The sequence below is a fragment of the Manis pentadactyla genome, chromosome 4 (assembly GCF_030020395.1).
Source record: "Manis pentadactyla isolate mManPen7 chromosome 4, mManPen7.hap1, whole genome shotgun sequence".
Lineage (NCBI taxonomy): Eukaryota > Metazoa > Chordata > Mammalia > Pholidota > Manidae > Manis > Manis pentadactyla.
In genome coordinates, this window is record NC_080022.1 from 169,218,697 (window position 1) to 169,246,255 (window position 27,559).

General features: G+C 39.1%; 1 protein-coding gene across 1 annotated transcript; it reads right to left on the minus strand.

The window, feature by feature from the left end:
* Positions 1-8,790: 8,790 nt before the first annotated feature.
* On the minus strand, positions 8,791-27,016 carry SMARCE1 (SWI/SNF related, matrix associated, actin dependent regulator of chromatin, subfamily e, member 1). Its single transcript, XM_036930421.2, has 11 exons — positions 26,683-27,016; positions 24,663-24,714; positions 24,442-24,485; positions 21,418-21,522; positions 16,420-16,500; positions 15,373-15,504; positions 14,904-15,075; positions 12,623-12,795; positions 11,985-12,086; positions 11,121-11,331; positions 8,791-9,068 (listed from the first exon to the last, which is right to left on the minus strand). The coding sequence occupies exons 2-11, from the start codon at positions 24,667-24,669 to the stop codon at positions 8,860-8,862; spliced, it is 1,236 nt and encodes a 411-aa protein (XP_036786316.1). The 5' UTR covers positions 24,670-24,714; positions 26,683-27,016; the 3' UTR covers positions 8,791-8,859.
* Positions 27,017-27,559: the final 543 nt, after the last annotated feature.

The following is a 27,559-nucleotide window of genomic DNA, read 5'->3' on the forward strand; positions in this document are numbered from 1 at the left end:
AGCAGGGTGGGTAGATGGACAAAATAATTAAGCACCATGAGTTGGAAGGAGAACTAATTCCCCCGTGCAAACCTTTTTTTTCCTTCTTGTCTTGGGTTACTTCAAATGTGTTAATCCAGGACTGCTGTTTTTCCCCTTTTGTAACAGGTCTAACTTATAGCAGTGCTGTTTTTTTCTTTAAGTTGTATTTTTCATTAGAGTGTAGTACATGTGAACTTCATAACATTAAAGATATTTTTCCTTGTTTGTTATAAAATAATTTAACTATGTTAAACCCAGGTTTGAAAAGAGAAGAATAAAAGATCACCCCTAATCTTACCACAGACACACCGGATCCAGTTTCTGTGTTTTCCCTTCCAGCCTTTGTCTGGACACATCCTTAATTGCATCCGGGCATGATCCTGGTATACATCTGCTTTTTGAAAGAACCTGATCTGAGAGCACGTGCATTGCCCCATGTTGCCACATCTTTCTCACCGTGGTTAACATATAATACACCTTGTAGGGTCATAATTTATTTAATCAACCTCCTGTGGTTGGAAATTTGGTTTGAAACGCTTCAGCCTGAGATGATCACTGCTTTCCAGGGCTCTGTCAGTCCCTGGGGGCAGGCAGGGAACATGGTCTTGCTGCAGGAGTCCAGCAGGATTTAAGTAACTTCTACTCTCCCTTCCAGGCTCCCCCCGGCCCGGGCCCGGGGCATGATCCTGCCTTGCTCAGGTGCTCATGAAAAGGAGCACCCCACTGCTCAGTAAGCAAGGGCATTTGCAGGGCACATTTGGGCACATTTTCTCATTCATGTGGCACTTAACCACTGGACTCAGACTGTTTGTACAGACCTCTCCTCTACGAGATGAAAGGCAGGGCACTTGTACTGGATCTTTATTACTGGTGCCTCGGAGGGCTCTTGGCATATAATAGATGCTCAGTAGTTGTTTGTTGAGGGAATGAAAAGTCAAAAGAAGGATTCATAGCTCACAAGGAAACATTAAGTTACCCACCGCTGCTCTGTGCCTAGCCTGGGCTGCAGAATCTGACACACTGCTCTGCTTTAGGGCTAAGGGGCTCTGACTCAGGGCAGAGGGCCTCTTTGTTCAGTAGATTACTTCTCTCTCCTAGCTAGTCTTGGCACCTTTTGCCTTAGAATCCTGGTCTGTGCTTTTCCCCTACCCGAACCCCCATTCCCTGACTTCAACCATAAGGTGAAGACAGCTTAATGGAGAAGGGTCCCCATCCTACCCCCTGCACCCAGCTCTAGGTCCCTCTTTATTTGATAGGGTGCCCGGCTGGTCTCCGTTTGCCCAGGTCTTTCCCAGTTTGAGCACTGAAATGCCCCCCTCAGCCCAAGGGAAAAGGGCCCGTCTGTCCTAACTTCCTGCATCCAGTTCTTACCGTCCTGTAGGGAGCGCTGCAGGCACAGCGCAGGACACAGGCCCCTGGGGCGTGGCGCCCTTGTCTGCCCTCCAGGTGGGAGGCTGTGCCACAGGGACGCCGTCAGACTGGGGATTCTATCTCTGGCCAGAGTTGGTCAGAAAACAGCCCATCTTCTCCCGCTCCGGCAGGGAACTCGCATCAGGGAACTATATCTGCTGGAGAAGAGGGAGTTACCTCGTCAGACAAGCATAGTGCTCGGGGCCCTCTCTGTTTCTTGATCCTAAGAAGGCCAAGTCATGTATAAGTAAATTGTGTTTCGTTTCAGGCTATCCAGCTACGCTGTGTGTTCCAGCTCTAATTAGCCTGACAGCAGTACACCCCAGTCGCACTGACCTAGAACAACTCGGGCCTCAGCAGGACAGTTGGCTTGCTTTTTTTCATGTGCATCTATCAACCATCCACCTTCCCCTGGTTTATAGACCTACCTTGGGAAGTTAAGTGGGAAATCAGAAAATGTACTTTCCAAGTGGGTGGTGATAATGAAAAACAATCTTGCTGCAGCAACTCTAGTAAGAGAGGAGCCCCGCACAGGACCTCCTTTGGCTTAGCCTGGCTGCTGCCAACAGCAAGTCAGCTATCCTGATAAGCACCGGTGTCTGGGCTTCACATGCGTTGGCCCCCTGCTTTGGTGCCCCACGCCTACTGCTGATGTGCACCTGTGTTCAATGGGTCTTAGAGTATTTAGAAACAGATAGGATCATGGTGGGATCCTTTACCAGTTCTCCCACCTGCTCACCCTTTGTTGTTAAGCTCCATACTTCGGTGGTAATTATAGTTCATCAGGTATGCTGTGAGAGCTGTTTTGGAAAGAGGGCCAGCTGAAAACACCCACAAAATGATTTTAAAGCATGGAGCTGCGAATACAGCTTGGAATGGCATCAGTGTGGGTGTTTCATCTGCACACATACCTGGGAAATGACTAGTAGGACCAGTCTTCCTCACTGTTCTATAAAGGGAAGTTATTTGCTTTTAGGCCCTCTTTTAAAATATCATTTTAAGAACTGGAGGGGTTGTAAGTATGTGTGCTTTTAAAGAGTTGGCAGAAGAGAGAAGTCCTGTTGGCAATCAGTTGAGTGTGTATCTTACCGCCCATGACACCAGAGTCAGACAGGTCTGGGTGAGAATCCTGTCTCCACCATCAATTAATTATGTGATCTTGGACAAGTTATTTAACTTCTTTGGGCCTCGGTTTCACTATCTTTAAAACAAGGATGAGATTTGTAGTATCCTTCATTAGGTTGTTATAAGGGTTAAATGAGCTGATGTCTGCAAAGCCCTGAGCTCTGAGCCTGGCGCCTGGTACGGGTCCAACAGCAATTTGTTGAAGGATTGAGTGGCTCCCTTTTCCTCAGCTCCAAGCTGACTGCCTAGTCTGTTAAGCCGATATAACTCCAGCTAGAATTTTATTGCAGTTGATAAAGTTATGGCTTTCTTTGTATTTAGATACACCCATTGAATGGGTTTGGAAGTTTCCCATTTTCTCAGGTAGGCTATTTAGAGCTGTCATCACCAACACCACCAGCTAACCTCTACTGCATGTTTACTCTGTGCCAGGCATTGCACAGTGCTTCTTATCCATCTCTCACGTTCTTTCCTCAACCACCGTGAGAAAGTGATGCTGCAGTAGTTTCATCCCCACCGTGCAGATGAGAAAACTGAAATGGCAAATCTGGACTTGAACCCAGAACTGCATTAAAACCTGTATCTTTAACACTACAGCCTCTCTTCATGTGGCAAATTTTGCCTTTTACAGGTTGGATCTCACTAGTTTTGCTTTTAGAGAGCATATCAAACTCTAGGTTCCTGGGTACTGGTTACAGCTGGTTTTGGATTTCTGTAGTGGTGCTATCACCTGCTATTTATTGGGAAGTAGAAGGATTCCATGGCAAGGGAAGTGACCACAGTCTAAATGATCTAGCAAAATGGGAAACATTAAAAGATGTCACATGGTGAAGGATGTCAAACTCTTGGCAAAGTTCAGGCCATCGAGGTTTGAACAGGTTTTTGAATATCTTGAGGATTTGCTCTCCCAGGAAGAAGCTAGGAAGAACAATCGAGTCTTGGCTCTGAGATGGTTGGATCTTAGATGAGTCATGCCCTTCAATTCTTTGGGCCTCAGTTCCCCCTTTTGAAAAATGAAGGGATTAAATCAAATTGGTGGTTCTCAAAACTTTGATGTGCTAGATTCCTAGGCTCCTCCCTGCTAGACTTTAATTCAATAGGCTCAGGTGGGGCTGGGGCAGACTCCCTGAGGAAATATTGACGCCCATTCCAGCATCATCTACCTAGACTGTGAATGACGTGGGATTTCAAAGTGAATGGCCTAGGATATGGGGAGTGTTTGAGGAGGAGGAAGATCTATCCAAAGCACACACAGAGGAAAGAGTTAGGTAGTTTTCAGAGCAAGTAACTGCATAACAGCCTTCTGATGTTGGTACTTCCTGAAGCTTCTGAGACTCAACCAAGGGAGGTCTTTTAAAAGGTTCCCCAAGGCTCACAGACAGGAAACCACAACAGTGTAAAATACAAACATAACACACCCTGTCAGACATGAAGGCAGTTCACTATGCAACATGATAACTTGTATCATTGAAAAGTTTATAAACTGTTTTAAAATCTATACCTGTGTGTGTTTTCATTTTGGGGGTAGGGAGAATGCTGGAGGAAAAGAGGGGGGATTCAAAAAGGAATAACTTTTACACGTACATCTCCCACCATAAGAACACTGATCTCCAAGTACATTTTTCTGGTCTTGACTTTTTTGGATTATTGATTCACAGTGATAAAATCCCTGGGACAAATCTTCAATCTCCATGTCATTTAGTATCTTGGGTTACAGCCTGAGGCTATTTTTTCTTTCCAAGGAAAATGATTTGTAGGAGTTGATCGATAACCCCTGCCCAAGGTTATATAAATATAGATTTCACTAGTAAAGTGATCTACTCTAGTATTAAGTTCAGGAATTAGAAAATAAGACTTGAAAGTATGAAAAGTATGGGGCATGTGGTAAGTGCTCAACAAATGCTGGCTTTTTTATTATTAGGTCACCATGGGATTAACTTCCACTAACTTGCTTTTGAGTTATAAACTGCTGTGGACCCAAGGATGGTTTCCAAGACAAGGTTCCTTAAACTTTGAGTAGCAGGACTAGCCCTTTGGTGTGGTCTTTCCAAAGAACTTTCTCCAGACTACTATGTGGGATCCTTCAGATGGTTTGGGATGGTGTGCAGACTTTTAAATAATGTTCTCTAAAATAGTATGTATTTAAGTATAAATATAACCAGTAAAATATCTGTGTGTAAGATTACATTCTTTTATGACTAAGGACAATGTTTTGTATTTATGCTGATATAAAATTTCCTTTCAAAATAAATTATTCAAGTGGAATAAGTAAGTTGATTCGAAGAAAGCTGTTAAGTAACAATAGTACAGGGAATACTCAGAAATGGTAAAAATTGGGAGGCGGTATGCAAATGTCCAAGTTGAGAAGTACCGTATTAGTCAACGGAACCTGCTTGCTCCCCATTTTGCCACATGTGAAAATTATGACACCCATTCTATGGAGTTAGCATCTAAAGTAACAGTTACAAATATTTCATGCTGGAACAGTACCTTAAGGTCATCATGGAACAACCCTCCTTATTATAGACAGGTGGTTTCTGGGGTCTAAGATCAGAACGTGCTGGAGGAACACGATTTTACCCCACTAGAGGAAATCGGAGTGCTTTCCAGGGGTCTAGACTTCAAGAGGAGAAAAGGGTAGTCCTTTACCCCACTCGGGTCAAGAGAGACATTGGAAGAGCGAAGGTGAGATCTGCGGCAGGACCTGACCTGAAATATCTGAAGGTCCTTTACTTGGAAGAGGATTACATTTATTCCATTAGACTTCAAGGCTTCAAAGCAGGGCCAGGGGGTTGAAATTCTAGGGAGGCAGATTCTAGTTCAATGAGGGGAAATCCTTTTAGTTGACTAAAAAAAAGGGATGAGCTGACTTAAGATGGGCTTCCCAAGACCAGAGGTTTTTATTTTAGCAGTGGATGGCAACCTGAGGGGACATGAGGAAGGGGACACTATCCAAGGGCTGGGTGGGTCTTGAGGTGTGGCCGACCTAAGGTCCTTGCCACTCCTGAATGTCAACGCATCTGAGGCGACCTTTCCTGCATCATAGGGAACTGTTCTGTGCAGTTCTCGGTTTTCTGTAAAAAGCAGTTAAATCATTTGGGAATTTCCCCTTCCCACATAGCACTTCTTACTCCTGCATACATGCAAAAAAAGAAACATTTTTGGTGCCAAATGAGGAAACATGTGAACATAAGCCAGCTAGTTTAACTATCTGTTTACAATATATTTTTAAGACCAGGCTGTTAAATGCTTGATAGTTCGGGATTTGCATTTTAATCAGGGTTTTGTTTAACAATATACAGTAATTATTAGAAAAGCATCTAAGTCTGTAAATCAAAGTTCCATCATTTCACTCAGAAAGCTATCAAGAGGTTATACTTGGACTATAAAATACAGAATTAGTAGATTGAACCAGGTGGATTTTCCTTTTGTAGATAAAAACCTACCCTGGCGATTTCATATGGTTCAACCTAAAATGTTTATGAAAAGTTTCATAATTTCAAATTTAGACATCATTTTCCACTAAGCTCAGTATTTTCCTTATTATATCAATCAAAGAAACATTATCACAGTAAGTCAAATTATAATTCAGCATGGTATCTTCTAAGAAGCCTCCGAGTTCCTTTCAGCTTGTTATTGCACAGTGGATTTTTCATTTGTAAAGACGTTAAGCTCTATAATGTGCGAGTTACTAGGAAGTCAATTGTTCCAGCAAGGTTTGCCCTGCAGTGAAAAACCAGATGCAATGCATGCACTTGCTGAAGCCAGGTGGGGAGACTGTGTGTGGTAGTGCTTCAGGGTAGAGGGCAACTATTTCTGAAATGAGGATTTAACAAAGCATAATCCCAGCTTCATTGCCTGTTCACATGAGAAACCCAAGCTTCAATTTCACTGCAGGCAATAGGAGTTTCACACTGTCAGCACCAACTGTCTGAAAAACTTGGAGGGATTTAAACTTGATCCTTTGTTCAAATATAGTGAATCAAATTTTATATCTTTTCCATAGGGCATTCATATGCTGATGTTAAAATGAAGCAGTTCCTAGTAACTTTTCCCAAAAGCTCTGCTTGTTGGATGACGGAAGATGAAATTTGCAACTCCTGTAAGAAAACTGGGGGACCATGAGAAGTTCCCTCTCTCCCATTTGCTCAAAATGAATAAAAATGTAAACCCTTAAAGCTTTGTGCATTCATATTCAAAATAAATGCACTATAAACCATGGCTACTTGAGTTGTAAATGACTCAAACAGAAAGCAGTGGCATCCAGTTTAGTTGAAAAGGCTCATTTTGTTACTTGCAACGTCTAATGGGGTTATGGGAAAAAAAGTCAGAAGACCTTGACTATATCTCACATTGTCAAAGAAACCAAGAAACACCTTCGAAGTTCTTACGTTTCTGCATGTATCACTCACAAGGGGGAATTCTAATCCATCTTTCCCCCTGCAGTTTAAAAGCGGTCATACCCCACACTTGATTTCATACTTTGGCCAGTGGCCCTCATGTTGTTTGGGCAGGCTGTCTAGATACCCGTTTTCTCAGTGCCACCTCCAGCTTAGAAAAGGTGTTGTCTCCATTGTCCTGGGGACTTCAGCACCACAGTAAATTCCCTGACATCTTGCTATGGCAGTTTTCCACCCATGTACCTAACTTCTCTGTCCAGTTTTGACTAAGGGGATGTACCAAAAAGACTCGTTTGTTGGGGATAAGATGGATGAAGGCCGTAGCCCTGTTAAGATTTCACATCCAGAAGCAGAGCTACTTGAAAAATTACTTGATTCACCAAGAAATAGAAGTAAGATTTCATGTATTTTTAATGGACTTCAAGGGTTGTTTCCATCTGACGTGAAGCTCTCCTCTCAGCCTTAGGAGGCTAACAGTCACAGTCCCTATGTGCCATGAACTCAATAGCAACGAATTCACTATAAACTAAGTCATTTTGTGTAGGTTATTTCCATGTGAACGGAGGGCCTCCACTATTTGGCCATCCTTTTCAAATATAAATGTCATAGATTTCTTATTACTCATATGTAAATGTAGAAACATATTTCCTTTTACATTTGTAGAAAATTAATCTCCATAAGACCTGACTATAACTTAAGAAAACTGATTTTCACAACTATCTCGTACAAAAGAACTTACTATTGCAAAGGTTTATGGATTTGGGTGAGACAAGGATACTGAAGATAAATTATATTGTTTTACATAAAAATATTTACATTAAAAACACAGACATTTTCTTTTTTTTCCTTTTTTTATTACATTTGAACCTTTAAGAAACATACCATCAGATATACCACTATTCAGTAAAAATCTATTCTAGTTTTTGGGAAGCATATGTGTCACAAACTATCTTGCTTCTAGTCTCCAACAAGACTACTGAGAGTTTATCAAAAAGGTAGGCTCTGATCTATGGGATCTTGAGCCTTGAGGTTTTGAATGTTTTGATTATTGTAAAACAATTTCAAAGTGGCTAAACTTAATTCCAGCTGTTTCTCTTCTGGAATCGGCTAATCATTTGGAAGTTACCTGGTCCACTGCAAGAATATTCAACTCCTTAAGCTTTGTGATCTATTGTCTTGTCTTTGGAAAACTTGGTAAAAAAGTAATTTTTTTCTGTACAGTAAGGATGAATTTACCAGAACACACCCAATATTAACTCTAACAAAAAGCTGTATAGATACTGTAGATATGCCATGTTCACTTTAATGACTACCTCATAAGCTAGTAACTATGGAGACTATTTCTGGATCAATACGATCCAAGTGTAGTTGTATATACTCAACTCCTTACCACACTCTTGGTGTCTCACACTGATTAAAAATAAAAAAGGCTAAGTGAACAAATAACATACTTGTAATGTGATTACGTTTTCAAGAAGCTATCCTTTGTGGAAGTGTGAGTAGGAAAGGGGACTTTCAGGACGCTGTTGATGGGGACTGGGAAGGTTTAAAGCTATGGCTTTGGTAAGCACCCAAGTGAGCCGTAGGAAGGCATTTGTAAGAGCAGATTCTGCAGCATCGAAGGACAATTCTCTAAAAGAGGTGGGTATTTTCTTGATTAATTTAAATTCTGAGACTTTCAGCAGTTGAGGGATAGAAACAGGATCCAAAGGAAAGAACCATCTTCACAACTGCTTAAGAAAGATGACTGCCATTTGGCTCATGATGCTAAATGGTCCAAAAGCCTTTGGTGGTGTGATATGGACAAGAAAATATTAATACACAAACCACGTAACACCATTAAAACTCAAAAACCATTTTTTCATTTAAAAAAGTATTTAGAACACATAAAACAAGGCAACATTTATTCTTTTTTCTCATCTTCTGGCATGGGATCTGTTGGTGGCTCCTCTACTGTTGCACTGTTGCTCTCTGAGCCAGTGTTACTATCACTGGTCCCTTCCTCTGCCATACTGTCCACTCCCTCCTGCCCACTCTCCTTGTCCTCAGGAGTAGACGTGCCTTCTTCACCGTTCTGTTGGCTTTCTGTTGTTTCTTCAAGGTGTGGCTCCTCTGTAATCACACATTTGTCATGATCAGTTCCAAAACAGAAACTTATTCTTCTAATTATGTGGACAGTACAGAGCTGTGTTGTCCCATATGATAGCCACTAACCACATGTGGCTATTAAGCACCTGAAATGAGCTAATGTGACTGAGGAACTTTTAGCATGTTTGAAACTATTTGGGGTTTGAAAATCTACTTTTCAGTCTAAATTTATGAACTCTAACTACAGATAAAGTATTTCTAATGAAAATGTACTTCCAAATTAAGGTATACTGTAAGTATAAATACATGGTGGATTTTGAAGACTTAGTATGAAAAAAGAAATGTAAAAATGAATACTTTAAAAAATGTTGATTGCATGCTGAATAAAGTGATTATCTTTAAAACATACTGTGTTAAATAAATACATCATTAAAATTTCACTTGTTTTGCTTTCCTTTTAAAAATGTTAATAGAAGATTTATAATTATGCAGTGACTTATATTTTATTCCTATTGGACAACACTGCTTTGGATTTAATTTGTGAGAAAGCAGGTATGGAAATGATGTAAGATTGATATTTTAGGTACTTTTGTTAAAAGTCATGCTGGGCTGTTTTCTGTAAGAATATAAGAGCATGAGGTTTCACTCTACAGTCTCAAACAATTTTCTTCAGCTTTTTTTCTTAAGCCAGAAGGATAAAATCCAAGTGAGGACCTACATGCATGCCCTATTCATAGACGACAAAACAGAGAAAAAGGATTGAAATGTTCTGTCTAGTTGCAAAATGAGCAAAGAACCATACTCTAATTCTCAAGTTCTTGCTTTAACCACAAAAATATGTTGTACTCCATTTGTTAAGATAAAAAACATGTTCACACAGAGAAAAAGGCCCAGATAATGAAACCTAAAATCTGACTATCTGAAATGTTAATCTGCTGAATTAAATTCTGTAGAAATATCTGGCAAAGACATCTATATTCCATTAAACGTTTTCCAGACATCAAATAGGAAGCTGTCAGTTGAGTACTAAGTATGACGGCTCTCCCACCTACTCCTTGCAATGATGGTCCCAGGGGCCTCTGGTTGTGTTTCACATACTTTAGCCTAATTCTACTCACACAGTGCACTGGGCAGGGTCAAGATAGTGCCTGTAGTAAGGTAACCTCAAAATTTTCAAGTAATAATTTAATCATGACTTTACATTTTTTCCTTTTTTTTTTGCCTTAAGGAATGCTTTTAATCAGGAAAATCAGTACACCTGAAGTAAGAATTTTTCTAGGATGGGTCAACAAACACTTTTTGTACAGGCTAGATAGTAAATATTTTAGGTTTTGTGGGCCAGAAATTATCTATCTTTCTGTTGCAACTACACCTTTCCTGTTGTAGCCCCCAAACAGCCAAAGACAATATCTAAACAAACAGGTGTGGCTGTGTTCCAATGAAACTTTATTTACAAAAATAGGTGGCAAGCAGGATGGCTGGTAGAATTTACTTGTCCAACCCTGTCCAAGGGCACCAAAGGTGAGTGACCTTAAGAGCAATGACCACATCTTATTTAAACAATTTTAGAATAAAGGTTAAACTACTGAGTGCTGATACCATGTCAAATTCAATACAAAATGATTTCATGTATATTGTCTTATGTATTTTGGAATTCACTCTCAGAGGCGGCAGGAACTAGAATACCTAGGAAACTGAGATTAAATAGCTTATCCAAAGTCATACTGCCAGAAAGTGGTGAAGCAGTATTAGGTCCAGATCTGTATGACTCCAGGGCCAGTATCCTTGACCATTACACCATTACACTTGATATTCACAAGCCAGGAAATGACATGACTCACTGTGGGCAAATAACCAAGACCTCAAATAGCAAGACTGAAGACTACACACCACTACTGTTTTGTATGGATATCAGCATCTTCAGTGAATCTACTAGAGATTAAGATTTGGGAGGAAATGGGTAGGTCAAAAAGAGATTAACAGAGTAGTGTCTGAAAAGCGCTGAGGAAGAAAAATCAAAATTTAAGCAGCTGTAAAAAACCTCTACATTTACGCTGATGTCACCTGGTGCGTTACCTGTCTCCATTGGAATGTTCTCGTCTTCCTTCTTTTCTTCAGTCTTACTAGTTGCTTGCTCTTCCTCTGGAACAACACCACTCTGACTGCGTTCAGCTTGCTCTGCTGCCTCTTTCTCCCTTTCCTCCTGCCTTCTGCGAGCCTGTTCCTCTGCCTGTGCAATTTCAGCTGCAATTTTTTCCATATCCACTTCTACTTTCAAGCCGCACAACTAATAAAAAAAAATAAAACTCTTAGTAATGTTCTTTTCTTACAATCTCTGAACCAGAGAAATTATTTCAAAAGTGGGTTTTCTCAGCTATTAACTAATACATATACATGGGAGAAAAAAACATGGTTCTCTTATTTCTTCTGAACCTCTTGGTGTCCACAGGAAAAGAAAGTTGCTCCAGCAGCCATGCTACCTTAAATATTACAAAAGAGTTGGTGAGGCAATGCTGGAAGTCCTGGATTATATACAAGGCTCCCATTTTATATTTCAGGCTACCAAATATCGATTTACCTGTTTTAATACAAAGTACAAACTGTGAACTACATCTAATGAAGACATTCAATGAATAAATCTCAATGAAATGAAAATAATTCAGGATTGCTTGAGAGTTTAAATCAAAACATTAGCAGGTCTAGAGTCTATAGGTCTAGCACATGTGTGTATACTATAAGATACTACATATTTCAAAGCTATCACAATTTTGCCAGAAAATAGGAATAACTTTATAAAGCAAAGACCTTACTGGTCATAGCAAAGTTAACTCTATTTCAAAGTGAACAACATTCAATAAAAACACTACTTTGGAAAAAAGAATGAGGATAAAAAAGGAACAGATACAGTGATAAAGTATATTTAACACATTAAACGGATACCCTTTTAAGTTCATTGTTAAATGAATCTGTGCTTTCCAGGAATTTCCTCTTCTTTTCCTGGTGTCGTTCTTCTATTTGAAGAAGTTCAGCTTCTAGTTTTCGCTGTAAGACATGCGATCAAGCTTTATAATTACTGAATTATTTTCTGTAATGCAAACGTTAAATACAGAAAACACGTCTCATTTTTACATGGTCCACACTTTCTCCCAGTGACAAATGTTTTCAATTTTTAATTTAAATCATTTATTACACCATGTGTCTAAGCTAAAACAGCTAAGAGCTTAAAAATATAAACGCAGCAGAGAGGAATAAGTGAGAAATACATGTTAATGAATATTATTTCAGGCCTGAGCAATTTCTGTAGAAAAAAATATTCAGTAAAGCAGTAAAGGTAGGTAGGTGTCTTAAAATTCCTAATGGTGATATGTTCCACCACAAGGCTCTATGTTAGCTTTAATAACAAGTTTATTAAATCACTGGGAAAGCTCCACGCCCTCAAGCCTGTTCCCTGTATCAGGAACAGGTTAGACAGAACACAGAAATATTTAACAGGCACATGGACACACAGTATGGCATCATGTCACCTGGGATCTGTGGCACAGGCCCACTTTGTCACAACAAATGTTCTGTGAGTTTACCTGATGCACCATTAAGGACTGGACCTGTCGTTTAAGGACCTGCATTCTCGCTGTTGTGACAACCGACCGAACGTCTGGCACCACACTCTCACTGAGGATCTCACTGATGAGGCGGTGGTTTCTCTGGAAACGGGCAGTGGCTGTATGCTTCATTGAAAAGCCATCATCATAATCTGGAACGAACAAGTTGTTCTGGAAATCAGGTCACCGGTAACCATGAGTGTAACAATGTTGACACCTCGTCACCAAGGAGCCACAGCCCTCACTGTCCAACAGGAGGGCCTAAAGCACATCACGGGAGCACTGGGGCCATCACTTGGCAGCAGTCATACAAAAGACATAACATGTTCACTGGCAAAGGTATCGTCTGTTCTCATAAAATCTGTAAGTGATGATATGTGTCTGAGAAGGGTTTGGCTGAAACGTAAATGAGATACAGCCATGTGTGTTTTGGCCTGGAAAACAACAGGAGAGCTACCTGTGACAGCAAATAAGCATGTATTTGCTAGGCAACAATGTTTCCTTAATCTGAACCTTTGCTCTATCACTTCTGTGGTTTTGGACATACCTGCTATTATTTGAATTTATACTATTATTTACTTAGTATTTTTATTTAAAGCAACTCACTTAAAAAAAAAGCTTCCTCCTAAGCAATACATGTTAAAACCAAAGTTCCTCTCTGAACCACGTCATCATCTTAAGAGTCTCACCGGAGGTGCAGAGGCCACCCTTTAGGAAACTGCTAGCAGCCTGAATTGGGCTCCTCCGTCACATCCCTATTATTTAGTATTTAAGTAGCTCCTAAAACTTTTGTTATCTTAAACATCATGGCTACAAACTGTTGTGCAAATTACTTTTTGTTTCCTTTTAAGTAATATCTTTAGGATATATACTACTGAAATTAAAATTATTTGAAGATACTATTTTTTTTAAAAAGTGTGACTTTTTTACTTCTTAAGGAAGAGTTTTTCATGTCCACTTTTAATATGGTACATCTGTACTACCTCTATTTAAATTATCTTTTTTGGGGGGTTATTTTTGCTTTCTTCTTTCATTTATGTGGTAAGGGAAATAAAGTCTTGTTGGGCTTATTGTTTCTTGCACTTATGGAATCTGATTTCTAGGGGTGGGATGGGCTTGTATTTTTCTAGTTGTTTTCTAATTTACCAGCTATTTACCTTATCTCATGAATAAGTCTATAGAATGTTATTTAAAAGCCTTCACTGCCTTGTAGGTCTCACACAGTCCTCCTTGTTAAAGAAGCTACCAGTAGCTGCTGCTTGTCTCTTGGTTTTACGTAAGTCTTCCTCTTTCTACTCATTTATAAGGGATTAAGTCCAAGGTCTGAAGCATTCTCATTCTGGCAACTTAATTATTACCCATCCTTTCTCACTAGCAGCTTTAAGATCCTATCTTAAACTGAAAAAGCACAACGGGCAGACATTTGAGGTACAGAGGAAAGGATCCTGTTTTGAAGACTAAGCAATACATGTTAGTTACTTAACTTTATTAAGTAAGTTCATTAACTTTCCTTTAATTCAGCAAATTTAGGTTCCCAAGTGAACCTCTTCAGTTCTTAATGTCCATGCTATTCTCCTTCCTAAAGCAAACTATCTCCTATTTCTGGCTTCAGTGCTGCTAGCCTTTGTCTCCTTTTACATTGATCCTCATTCTTCCAATTACTTGTAGACTGGATCTTCTATTTTTTTAGTTTTGTATATTCTCCTTATATTAACCATCCAATTTGAGCAACTGAGGTCTGTGTTTGTGAGCATGTCTTTAGCACTGCTGCTTGTGTTAACATTTGCTATTATTTCTATTCCCTGTACGTGTGTATCTTCGTGTTATGAGAGCTGTATTTATAAATTCTACTTGGGATTCTGAATTAACTGGAAAAGAAATTTCATAATGCTTCTACTCATTCATTAACTTTCCTTTAATTCACCAAATTTAGGGAGCCAATAAGAAAACAGGATATAATTAGAAGGCATTTAGCTTTTTAAAAGCACTTGAGCCAAAATTCTGACTGTGACTCAAAAACCTTTCATGCATTCTGAATACAAAGATTTTCATAAATAACAAGAGGCTTTTACTATTTTCTGTAGTAAGAAGGCTATTTCTTGTGGGAAATTCATATCCAAATCTTACTCAAAATAATTAATCAAAATATTGAGATGGTAAGTAAATTATGATTTGTTATCCATTTAGGATAAACTTATTAGAGTTGTCTTTGTTTAATTCTCAGAGAAAGCATAAACAAAACCCCACTTTTTTTTTTTACCATCTGGATCTTCAGCAGGCTGAATGCTCATGTAGGGTTCTCCTTTCTCCATGCGAGACTGTCTCTGTCGACTTTCTTCCTCTAAAGCAGCTTCTGCACGACTTTTTGCATTTATGTAAGCAAGGTAGGCAGGGGAATTATGATAGGCCTTCATAGATTCATTGTACTCTATCTGAAATTCAAATGTTCTTCTGTTATAAAACTGAAAATAACTTACATAATTATAAAATTAACATTTTGTAGGTTATATGAACACCTATATATCTCATGTGAATATTCAAAGATATGATAGTTATTTCCTTTTTACAGACAAGGAGTCTGAAGCCTAGAGAAATTAAGTGATTTGAACCAGGCAGGCAAAGCCTCACTGCACCTTCCTGTCTGATTAGATCTTACGTTTCTTTTATTAATGATCATCCAATGTCTATGCATTTTACATTGTATCCATCCTACTGCAGTCTCATTCTACCTTTTCTGCTTCGTATTCGTTTAAATATTCTTGTTTTTCTTCATCAGTGAGATCTCGCCACATGCCACCAATAATCTTGCCAATCTCCCACAACTTCAGGTCAGGGTTGGAAGCTTTCACTTGGTCCCAGACCTTAAAAAGGAAAACAGGTGAGATTTCAGTACTGATGCGTAAAAATACAGACCTTTAAAAATACTTCTTAATATAGAATCTTTTAAATGTAAAAGCAGAGGACACAGAATCAAATCCTTACATTCTGATCAACCTGCTGCAACAATTATCAACAGGTGGCCAATCTCATTTCATCCATGCTCTGGCTGGACTATTTTAAGGCAGACCTCAGACATGTCTAATCACTGAAGACACTTAAGATGAGCTACCTCAATAACATAGTCTATGTTTCTCTAAAAGTCCTAAAAGGACTTAGAAGGAAAGTGGTTAATCTGCATACTATTAATATACCATACTGTCAAGTACATATGTAATAATGACTGAAAATTTAAGAATTTCTAAATAGTGGTGAAAATAGCTAAATGCTCTCTTTATATAATAAAGATACTGGCTATGTTTCTTATTTTGAGTAATGTGGGTTCATCACAAAAAAAAAGTAAGAGGGAAAATTCAAGGAAGCATAAAAAAAATAAAAATTACCATAAACTGTTTCAGAGATAACCATTGTCTTCTAGGCTTTTTTTCCCTTCAAACATGCAGTTGCTATTATGTTTATAAAAATAAGATACTAATACACAGTCTTACATTCTTTTTTCACGTAACACTTTTCTCATGTCATTAAATAGTCTCCAAAAGACTATATATGTAACACTGGATATGTAACATTATCTAAAGGATTTTAAGTTTATTTAATCATGTTCTTGTTGGATTTTAGTTCTGGAAGCTGAATCAGAACTAATTTCTGTTAGAACTGCAATTCCTTATCCTTTCCCCTGACTATGCCCTGAAAAGCTGACTAAGCCAATACGAAACGTGATACAAAGCAAAGAAGCCAGAACAGCAGTCCTCACTCCTCTCCAGCTCCCGGGCACCTACCTTTCTGCTGTACCTCATGTAGGGCATCAGTGGCTTATCTGGTGGCTTTGGGGGTTTTGGAATCGTAATGCCAGAGGATGCCTACAAAAGAGTTAAATACATTCATTATTCAATTGTAAGAAGTTCACCAGCAAACTGAAAAGAGAGTCCCTTAAAAAACTTCTACTGCGCCTTTCTTCTACTCGTCCATGGGTACAAGATTCTTATATTTTCTCCACTGAAAATAGCTATCACTGCAAATTCAGAAACATTCACAGCAAAAGAAAATAAAGAAAATAACTTTAAGAACATAATTTAAAAATATTTTACTTAGCAGTTTTTTTGCCACTGCTCTGACAACCTGGCTGTAAGAACAAATAAAATATTATACAATAATTGATACATCAAAAATGTATGGTTATGTCTCAAATGTCCCACACTTAGGACATTACCTGGAACCCTTTTTGTTTAATTTACCATTACACATACAGTCAACACTTGATTATCTGCACCAGAATCCAAACTTCTTCAGCACTTACCACACTCCCACTGTCTACAGGGGACTTTGTGTCTATTTCTACTATTTCAGGAATGCACGCCCACATAAACACCACCTCTACAAACACTACTTCTTAGTTTCAAAAACAGAAAACAAAAAACTTCATCTCATTTATCAATACTAGAGATTTTACTTTTTTCTTAGGGCTCTACGTCCATATCTAGTGGTTTTCTATGAGGGGATCAAGAGGTGTGAACTAAAGTCATACCTATTTTTTGGTCCTTAATCCTAGTAACAGTCTACGAGTAAACATGAGTAAGTTTACCAGGAACAGACACACAGCAGACATGGGGCCCAATTTCGTTATTTTTGAGGTCTTGTATCGATTAAAAATTTTTGGTTTTGTGGACAAGACATAAAGAGAAAGGAAGAGGAAAATAGAAGAAAAGGAAGAGGAAAGACTGAAAAAAAATTTTTTTAAAGGTGAAGGAAAAAGTGGGTTAAATAGGGGGCAGGATGAGCATGGAGAGAAAGAAGGATGAGAGCAGTTCTTTCTATATGGGCTAATATCCTAGGCAAGAGATACAGAAAGCCTCTAGAGGACACCCTAGATGACTCCCCTCCATGATGCCTATTTCTGAATGTAGTGTCATCCTCACACATATGACTGCATTTGATCAAGAACCCAGAGTAAAATCATGGCCGAATCACATTTATTTTCCCCAAATTTCTGGGAGATCTCTGATTGATCCTCCTTGCCAGGCTAGGGAAAGAAGTGCTGGCATCACTAATGATCAGGCAGGAATTGGCAAATCCTTGTAAGAAAACTAAAATGACATTATGTTTCCTTGCTCTTCTGTTGCTGCTGTGATGAACCCCAGGGAAACTCCTCCGTTCTGAATCGGGACTCCCCTTATAACCTTATTTTTCACCCGAGTGCTCAGAGACCGGCATGTTTGTCCCCCGTTCCTCTGCTTTCATGCTTCCTCCCCTTATGAGGGTCTCACTTGATACTTAACTCTGTTTCTTCATACACGAATTACTAGAAAGTATTTCACCTTTGAAGAAGTATTCCCCCTCTCTCTACTCCTCCCATATATTCCTTTAACCACACCTGCTGCTGGCACCCATGCAGACTGACTGTGTTTGGCCAGCAGTGGGCAATGGAGCAGGTGATCTATGGGGCATGGAAAACTGTCAACAGTGGTGGTATGAAGAATCAGTAAGAGAAATTCTGTCTCAGGGTCAGTAGGAGTTCTTTCAAGGTGGGATGGAATTCCTACAAGGACAGCCTTACGCCGCAGATTTTGAGTAAGACACAAAAAATCTGATCGTTCATGCATGTGAAGTTATCAGAAAGCATTTCCAACTCCTACCCAACATAAACCTTCAGAATTCATGAAGTGGGTCACAAATAAAGTTGGAATTGTGCCAATAACAAAGTTGGTAGACCACTATCAACATTTTTTTAAAAAAGAGGTAAAGAATTCTAAAACCTGTTTAAATATGTTGAATTAAAACATTTTAAGAAAAAATTATAGTAATATTTGCTCTTTGATTATATTTCAAAGAACTACACTTTGTAACATTAATGGGTTTGCTTATTTCTTCTCCTTTCTCCCAAAGGAAGGTACCCAGACTATCTACACAGTGAGGTCACATTTTCATCACATTGACCAGTCAATTTACAAATACAAGCAATACAAAACAAAACACCAAACAATAACCACAAAGTTAAATTCTAGCTGGTTTCCAGGATATTAAAGATTTCTATCACTAAGCACCCCTAATTTATATACCATCTCAGACAGACATCTATGTCTTAAACGTTTCTCTATGCTTCAAAAAAAAAAAAAAAAGCAATATGCACTAAACACACTTTAACCTTTTGTTAGTAATTCAATTAGAAACAATGACTGCTTTGTTGTAATCCTCTGGATTGAGGTGTGAAATGCTGCCAGTCCCTTTATGAGATGGCCCAGCGGCTGCACTTGGGGAGCACATTTCCTTTTTCAGCCATTTCTGTCCTTGCTGCTATCAGGAAACCTACCTCCAGCAGCAACTGTCCTTCTTTCCAATTTTCTGCTTCGAATGGGCAAGGAGGTGGGGGTTAACAAGTAATTATGCTTGTTAAAACTGTTCTTATTTAAGAGTAAGTTCCTGAGACTCTCCAATGAATGAAGTCCACAATTTTGTGAAAGTTACTTTGGCTACTCAAGTTTTTTGTTGTTGTTTCTTCCAAAATTCTCAGCTGTTTCTCTGGCAGGAGCCTTATTTAAGGTTTTTTCTGGAATGGAATTTCCATTAAAGCACAGAGAAAAGCTGTTTCTAACATTTTGTCTCAAACTATTTACTCCTACACTGAAGAGAATGCCCATCATCTGAATGAAGAACTGACCAGGAGAATACTCCACTTCACAGCTATCATGAGCACTCCAAAAAGTTCCAACATGCTCCAGTGTTTACTGTCTCAAGACTATTCTAGTATACTGGGGTCATCAGGAAAACCAGATGCTGATAGAACCTCCAGGAAACTACCTCATAAGGCTTCACAGAAGCATTCCTTCAAATCATCAAGTTAAGGCGATTTGCAATCAATAATGCCAAATAGGAGCCCCCCAAAATGGTAACACACAATTGAGCTCATCTTAACATAAAATGCTTTTATAATGGTCAAAATCAGTCCTATTAAGTCCAAATGCAGCTTAAACTAGATATATAAAAAAAAGTAGTGCAAAACGTTAGCCATAACTAGTTTTCTTAAGAGAATGATTCCAATGACCTAGCAGAGAGCTAAAAGCATCCACATTTCCTAGGCCCTCCAGGTGAAGTCTAAACAGCTATCTGATTACAGTTCAATCCCCGCCAAGAGGACAATAATACAGAGAAAACCAAATTTTCCATGCTCCAAATCCCTCTTATGCTAATGTACCCTGAAGCTAGTGCCCACTCCAAATGTTGACTTTAACATCCTCAGGGAGTGGGGAGAAACAGATAACTGACCCCAAGGCCCAGAGCAGCCAGCGCACTAATAGGTCTCTACTGAACAATCTCTTTATTAACTGAGAATTCCCAGATACATCCAAGTTAAGAAAAAAATGCTTACACAAACTGAAATACAAATGTATCTAATATTAGTTACCACCATTTCTATTCTATTAGCATAGATAATCAAGAGCTGACTGTATAGAGCTATTAAAATGTAATTATTCTCATTTACTGCCCATGAATAATTTTCTGCATTAACATGAATGACCCAAAATCAATTCTGCTTCTTGTTTAAATTAAAATCTTCTTTATCATTTGATAACCTTGCCACCCATAACACTTGTGAAACAACACATTTAGGTCAGGGAAAAACATGTACTGGTGCACATAAAAATTGTATGCATTGTGAAATGCATATATATATATATATACACACTTTGTCAGAATTCTTCCAGATACCATGAAATATGCATGGCACATAAACTTTGATATGTTTATGAAGTACAAATTATGCAGAACAATGAAAAATTTAGACAAACAGAACCCATCAAGCTAAGCAATATGCTTACCAAGATAGACACATAGTTTGATAGTTACATGCTTTCTGCTCTAGCTTGACTACAGGGTGAGAGGGCTTTTTTGAAGTCACATTAACTAAAATTTCTGAATTAGGAAACAAAAACCAGGTATTAAAAATTTTACAGCCATTCCGGGTTGCATAAATGCTCATCAATAGCACATTCTAATGTAGGTATTTGGCTTTTGGATTTATTTTTATTTTTGGTAACTCATTTTTTTATAGTTGTTTGTTTCTTTGGTACCTACGTTTCCTTGAATGGCGTTTAAGATGACTCTAAAATAAAAAGTCTGAAGAACATGATCCAATTTTGGTATCTTGGTTGACCATTTAAATGAAACATCTTAAGTTTCAGAAATCATATCCATTATCCTATGGATTATAAATGCATTTTTAGTTGTGGATATCTAGTCTGGAACTTCAAATTAATTTAACTTGCATTCTGCAATTCTTTGAAGTGATGTAAAAATCTTTTTGTAACTGGAGAGAAATGAATCTCAGAAGGCCAACTATTAAATCCAAAAGACAAATAATTATTGGGTAGCAATTCAAACTGGTAGGCCAGCCAAAAGAAGCTCAGCCTTTACTAAGAAACTGAGTTCTTGAGCCTAATACTAATTACCTTAAATGAAGACATTTTTCATCTCAAAAAGAGTATTTTAACCATAAGAAATTCCAGGTTTGTCTACATATAGTACAAGCATTAAGTGCCCAAGGCTTTATCTCTATCAATGACCAAACAGAATGGATTCTTCTTTTCTCCTATATACACATCCAGATCTATTTTTTTTTTCCAGTGTAGGACTGACTGTACAATGAATGTTTAAAACAGTCAAAAAGCCAGGTTAAAATAATTTGTAATGGCTGTGCTGATGATTCAAAAGGACCTAACTATGAAGGCATTTCTGGTCAATTCCAGTTGTTTGCCGGATGCTGTAATAGTTGATTCTCCTACCGTGACCCGGCTGTTGGTGCCCGGGTTCCCTCCCAGCCTGTAGTTGTTGTAGGCGAGATGACTGTATGGATTGTATCCCACAAACCCTGGTGTGCTGGGCATTTGCTGATGGAAACAAATGAGACAAAAACACGAATGAGAAATGAGCTCAAACGAGGAAACACAGAAATGAAAAATGATCTGCATATGGCATGCAAAAGCAACCTGAATTTAAACAAGCAATGATGTGTTGTAATTGTTTTTTTTCGTTCATTGAGAAACCAGTCAGCGAGTGGGTTTTTTTCTTTATTTTCTTCTCTTTGCAGGGGCCTGTGGTATTTGTGTGCGTATGAATGTGTGTGCTTGTTTTCTGGAATGAGCATACACTGAAGTGTCTCAAACAGATTATTTTATGGTCAACAGTGGGATGCAAAAACTTAGCGATATATGTCTGAGAGAGGAAAGCTTGAGTGTGATAAATTAGAAGTCTGAAAACACTTTATATGCAAAACAAAACATGATTTATTTGAGTTATGTAGACGCCGCCAATGTATTTACCTACTAAAAACAAATAAAAACAGGAAATGGATTGTTCTCAAAGAGTTTTAAATCATTTCATATAATGTGAGAAATGAGAAGAGACTCAAGTCAGGAAGCCAAAAGTTGTCAATAGAAAGGATTCAATGTGAATGTGGGATTCATGGATGTCACATACATGATTCTGAAACAAAGACGTGTAAGAAATGCCTGGCTCTTGTTCTGGGGTATTGTCTGATCTTTTTAACCCAGTTATTCTTTTATAGGCTTTCTCTTCCATCTCTTCTTTGATCCAACTTCCATAGGTCAATCATGAACAATTACTGCATTTAGTTTTAATGAGAACTACTCCTCTAGTTGACACAATTGGACTTTCTTTTTTCACCTATCCTTTTGATGGCTCTAGCACTTTCAAAACACAACTGCTCATTGCAGCAACAGAACTTTTGTTTTTTGTGAATTATATGTTGATGTGATCACAAATGGGCTCTCATACGCAGTGCCCTTGTGGTTAATACAATGACATCCAATGTTCATGACAAGGTATAATGCATAAAGGATGTAGCAAAGAGGAAACCAAAAGTAGGATATTTTACCCAATGAAATTCAATCAAAACAAATGACAGTGATTTCATTTTAACATGCAATTAACAGTATCAGTCCTCAATTGTCTAATGTAAAATACACTCAACATATCCCAACTAAGCTGTAGCTGTTATAAAATAAACACAATTTTCTATAACATGCCACTGCACATATCTTCATAGTGTCTGAGAGAAAGACACTCAAGCAGATACTACATTTCAAACTCTTTGGAAGATCAATTTCTAGTCTACATAGTTATAGAAGATGCAAATTAAGCAAGGCAAAACACAGATTAAATATCAAAGGCACAAAAGAAGTGTATTTTACTTGGAGTGATACATTTGGGTGGTGGTGGAGGTGGTGGTGATGGTAGTGGTTATAGAAGTAATGGGAACAAAAAAGGATGATAGTCCATTTAATATCCATTTTGTTGGATGCCTGAACCCCTAGTCTTCTGTATTTTATGTGTCAATGTGAAATTACAATGGTACAGAAAGAAAGGCAAAAAAAATCCCTTTCTATATTCAAGAAGTTATAAGGGGACACTTGGTCTTTGAGTCATTTTTATTATCTCAACAAATCAAGTTTGTCTTCAAGATATTATATACTGTCAGAGGCAGTATTTTCATTAAAAATAACACCTTCAAAGGTTGCATAAACAATGTTCATCATTATGAGGCAATAATGTAAGAAAAGGGAGCTGAAAAAAAATTCAAACTAAAACATTGTAATTATACCATTTCCAAAAATGAAGCACATGGTTAGCTCTTTGAGGTCAGGAATCTCAACTGGTCAACTCCACCTGTGTAGCCCCTAGCAGAGTGCCAAGGATCAGTTATAAGAAATGTTCTTTGATTTAAGAAAGAAAACAAACCAGAGATAGGACTTTTAAGATCTATTAGAAGTAACTTCAGAGACTGTATGTTACATAAATTAAAGTGAGAACATGTGATACAGTATCTCTTTTAAAAAGCATCTTACTAAGGAGAAACAAACTGTTGATAAACTAAAACATATATCTGAGGGTTAGAAGTAAGAGTAGTTATCTAGTAGAGAAAACAAAATTACACAAGGGCCTAATTAGTAGACTAGCCTGAAATTTAAGGGGTAAGGGGTATGGAAGGATAGCTAACAACTGTTAAAGAACTGCTTTTGTAGGCTATGGTCAATGTTAACAGTGTTTTGTTTTGTCTTTTAAACAAAAACAAAACAAAACAAGAAAACAAGGAATCCATTTCAGCAAGGCCTGAATAGTTTCTATTAAATCTGTTTTGTGGATTGAACAATTATTTTACATGCTGATCAAGTTGGGTCAGAGCTTGCTGGGTGAAAGAACTGGTTCACAACCATTATTGAGACACTCGAAACATATCAATTTCCAAACCAATAAAATATTACTTATGGAGTGGAATAAAATTCAACAGCAGGCTCTGACCCATGGATAATTAAATCCTTACTTAAACAGCTTGAAAAATAAAGATTTACAATGTTATTGGAGAACTGGAAGCTTTATTGTTTGATATAATATGAAAATTATATACAGACGAGGAGAGAAAAATGTAACCAGTTGAAGGTTAGGTTTAAAAATAACAATAAATGTCAGAATGAGCATTCACTCAGTATCAATTTTAAAGACTCTTAATAGAGATTAACAAGAAAGAAGTGCTAAACTTGTCACTTATTTCCCTTTGAAAAAAGAACTGAGCATAGGAGGCTGCAATTTCAGCAGTATGTTTTTTTAAATGTTGGGGTTGGTTCAAGGTAAAATGCAAAGAGTTATTTTATTTAGTAGGAAGTGCTGTTTTTTAGCTGAAATTTTCATTCTGTTACAGTGATGATTGAGTGACTGTCACTGGAAGACATCTGGGTTTTTGTATCAAGGCCAGACTTGGCTATTACATTAACAAGAAAATTAAAACTTACTGTTGCAGGAGCTGGGGTGGGAGGTGGGGCATAAGATGGTCTTTCTGTTTGAAAGAAAATAAATAACTTCTTGTAAACAACTGAGATATAATACTATGCAACAAAACTACCAATGGTCCTGTTTCGAAGAAAAAAAAAATGAGAGTATTTTGGAATTCCCATTTGCTAGGGCATTAGTTTCTTATTAATATAGACTGATAAATATAAAAAGTGAAACTTACTTGACATTTTGGAAGATTAAGTTCTCAGTTCCTTAAGAATGAATCTGAGACACTAAAATAAAAAAAAAGGAAAAAAAAGAAAAAAAAAGAGAATCAAAACTCGGTAAGCATTAAGAAAATGTTTTTCTAAAGAATAGGGTAGTTTAATTGGTATTTCTTAGTAAGACTACATGATCTCCCAGTAATGAAATCTTTTGCATATTTTACTAGTTCTTATGCGTCATTTGGTTGATCAGAATTAAAATACTACAACGATTACTGGGGATATTAAAAGTAGTATTAGACATGTACTTCCAAGTTTTTCTTATGGTACTGGGCCACCTCTTGTATGGAAAATGTGTTGCTGATGCCATGTAAACATTTAATCAGACTGATAAACAAATACAATGACAATAGAATGTGATGTATTATCAGGGCCCACCCCAACAAGGTCTACCATATCCTGACAGCTCCCTGATCAGCAGCAGCTCTAACTTCCTTTCAGGATAACACTTTCAGTTTTAAAATCAGCATTTTATTACTGGAGGCAGTGCAAAAAGGTATTTGGTGAGATAATGAGCTTTACATCTTAAAGTGGTAAATAGCTTTATAACTACTGGGAATAAATTGTGAGAGTCTATTTGAAAAACTCTCATTAACCCCTCACAGCCCATTTCAAAACATATCTCCTCGATGGAGCTTGATAAATTACCTGGGCAGAATTAACTGCTTCCTCATCTGCATGTACCTATTATATTGTTTACTACTGTGTAATACTGTATTATACCTGTTAATACAGCTAGACTGTGTGCTGACTGGGAACAGGGACCGTCTAATTCATTATTATAGTCCCAGCACCTGGCTCAGTTCTTAATAAATTTGGTTCTAGTATTACCAGCTCAGAACATGCCCATACACATGTGAACTTGCTCCTTAAATCAGTATACATCACACACCACGCATACAATGAGACAAACATTCATATAACTTCTAGGCTTACTGGCAAGTACTTTCATTCAGCATTGTATGAAACAAACATGATTTTTTTGCGTCTACTTTGTATTTTAAGAAGGGAATTCTTTAGAGCATAAGGAATAAGAAGCCTGGTGTGGAAGGAAATATTTTCTCAATGCCCCGACCTAGGTCTCTCCCTTTCTTTAAGAAACAGGCAGAAATCATTGACTCGCGTTCAGATTTCCGTCCTGCCCGCATTTTCAGGGAGCTGCCAACATCCAGTAGACCTTGCTATGGGAACCCTAACAATAACTGCCACAAGCTCCCTAGTCCATCATCTTTATTGTTATACTTTATAAAAGTACTGCTCTTCTTTCGTTGCACTATAAATTCTAAGAATGAGCTTGTACATCTGTCCACCACTGAATTCAGCTGCTTTCAGTACAACAGTTAAGTGTTTGTTGACTACCTTATATGACACAGGCTTATTACTACACTATCTCGTCTAATGGTCACAACTACCCTATGAGATATACACTACTATCCCTATTTTACAGATAAAAACTAGGGAGTCTCAGCGAGTTTAAGTCACTTGTCTAAAGCCACACAGCCGGGAAGTGCCAGAGCTGGGTTTCAAACCCAGGCCAAACTTGCAGGGCTCTGGCTCCTCGCTCTGAGCCACAGAGTAGCCTTCAGGTTACTCTCCGAACCAGGGGGATAACCGCCTTCCCGGGGGTGAGGACCGCGGGCTTGGTTTGCACTAACGGCTTTCCGCGGTCGTTTCTTTGGTGTTTGTTGTACAGGATGCGCTTTACCAGCAACTCCAATTACGATGAGTACCGCACAGGTGCTCTTATTTCGCGGGGTTGGTGTTAGGGGAAAATCTCGCCGCCGAGGAGGCGCCCCAGATGGGACTCCCTCCCAACCCTCGCTCCGCTAGGCCTCAAGGAGGCCGCAGCCGGCCCCAGCTCTGGCCCCGCGGCCAAGTCAGAACCCGAGCAGCCCCCAGGAACTCAGGGTCCAGCCAAGCCGGGACAACACGACTTGTACCCTCCCGACCCCGTCGGACCCAGTTGGCAACACTCACCCGCGGGCAAAAAAACGCCCGCAGCTCCGGCCTCGCTTCCCTTTGTCCCGCGCACGCCCCGCCCCTCGAGTCCGGAGCTTCCGCACTCGCACTTTCAACACTCTTCTTAATTCCTTTCCAGGCCTCACCAACTGTCTTTAGAAAAATAAACCTTCCGGTGAGGACGCGGTGGTGCTTCGCACAGTCAAGGATTTTTTCAGGTCCCGTACGTGCCCCAGAACTCCCCGGATTTGGGACTTGCCCGCCGGGCGCCGATTCGTCACAGCGATGAGGGCGGAGGTGGCTCGGCCGCGGGAGAGGCCCGGGTTCCGTGGCCCAGAGGAGAAGGAGCGGCGACGGGTGACCACGGCGCGAGGTTGCGCCCCGAGGAGTGGGAGCAGCGGCCTCGGGGGTCGCACCCGGGCGGGAGGCCCCGGAACCACTGTGGCCGTAGTGCCGCGCGCCACTCGGACCAGGCTTCGGCCGCGCCCGACCCCACCGTTGTCTCTTTTCTTTTTTCCGGTCTTTTTCTTCCTTCTTTCTCTATGAGCAAGAGTATACACTCTAGCGAGCCGAGGATGGAGGCCTGGAGGACTCGTTTCGCGGAGTTGCGTCTCTACCGGCGCCTCGCAGGGCGTCCTCTGCCTTAACGGCCGGCTTTCAGCCTCGCAGAAAAGGAACACGAACTTCCTCGTTTTTTCCAAGCTCGAGTGTGCTGTAATTGTCACGGGTCTCTGAGCCGAGGCCCAGAGATGTTAATCCCCCTTGCCCCAGGTTGTGTGCCCTTGCAGCTCCGGGGGTGAGAGGGTCCCTGGTCTCTGCCAGCGCTGCCTTGGCTCATTGGTTCCCTCCGCTGGGAACCACCGTTCCCTACTTTCCGCGTAAACTCATCTGTCCT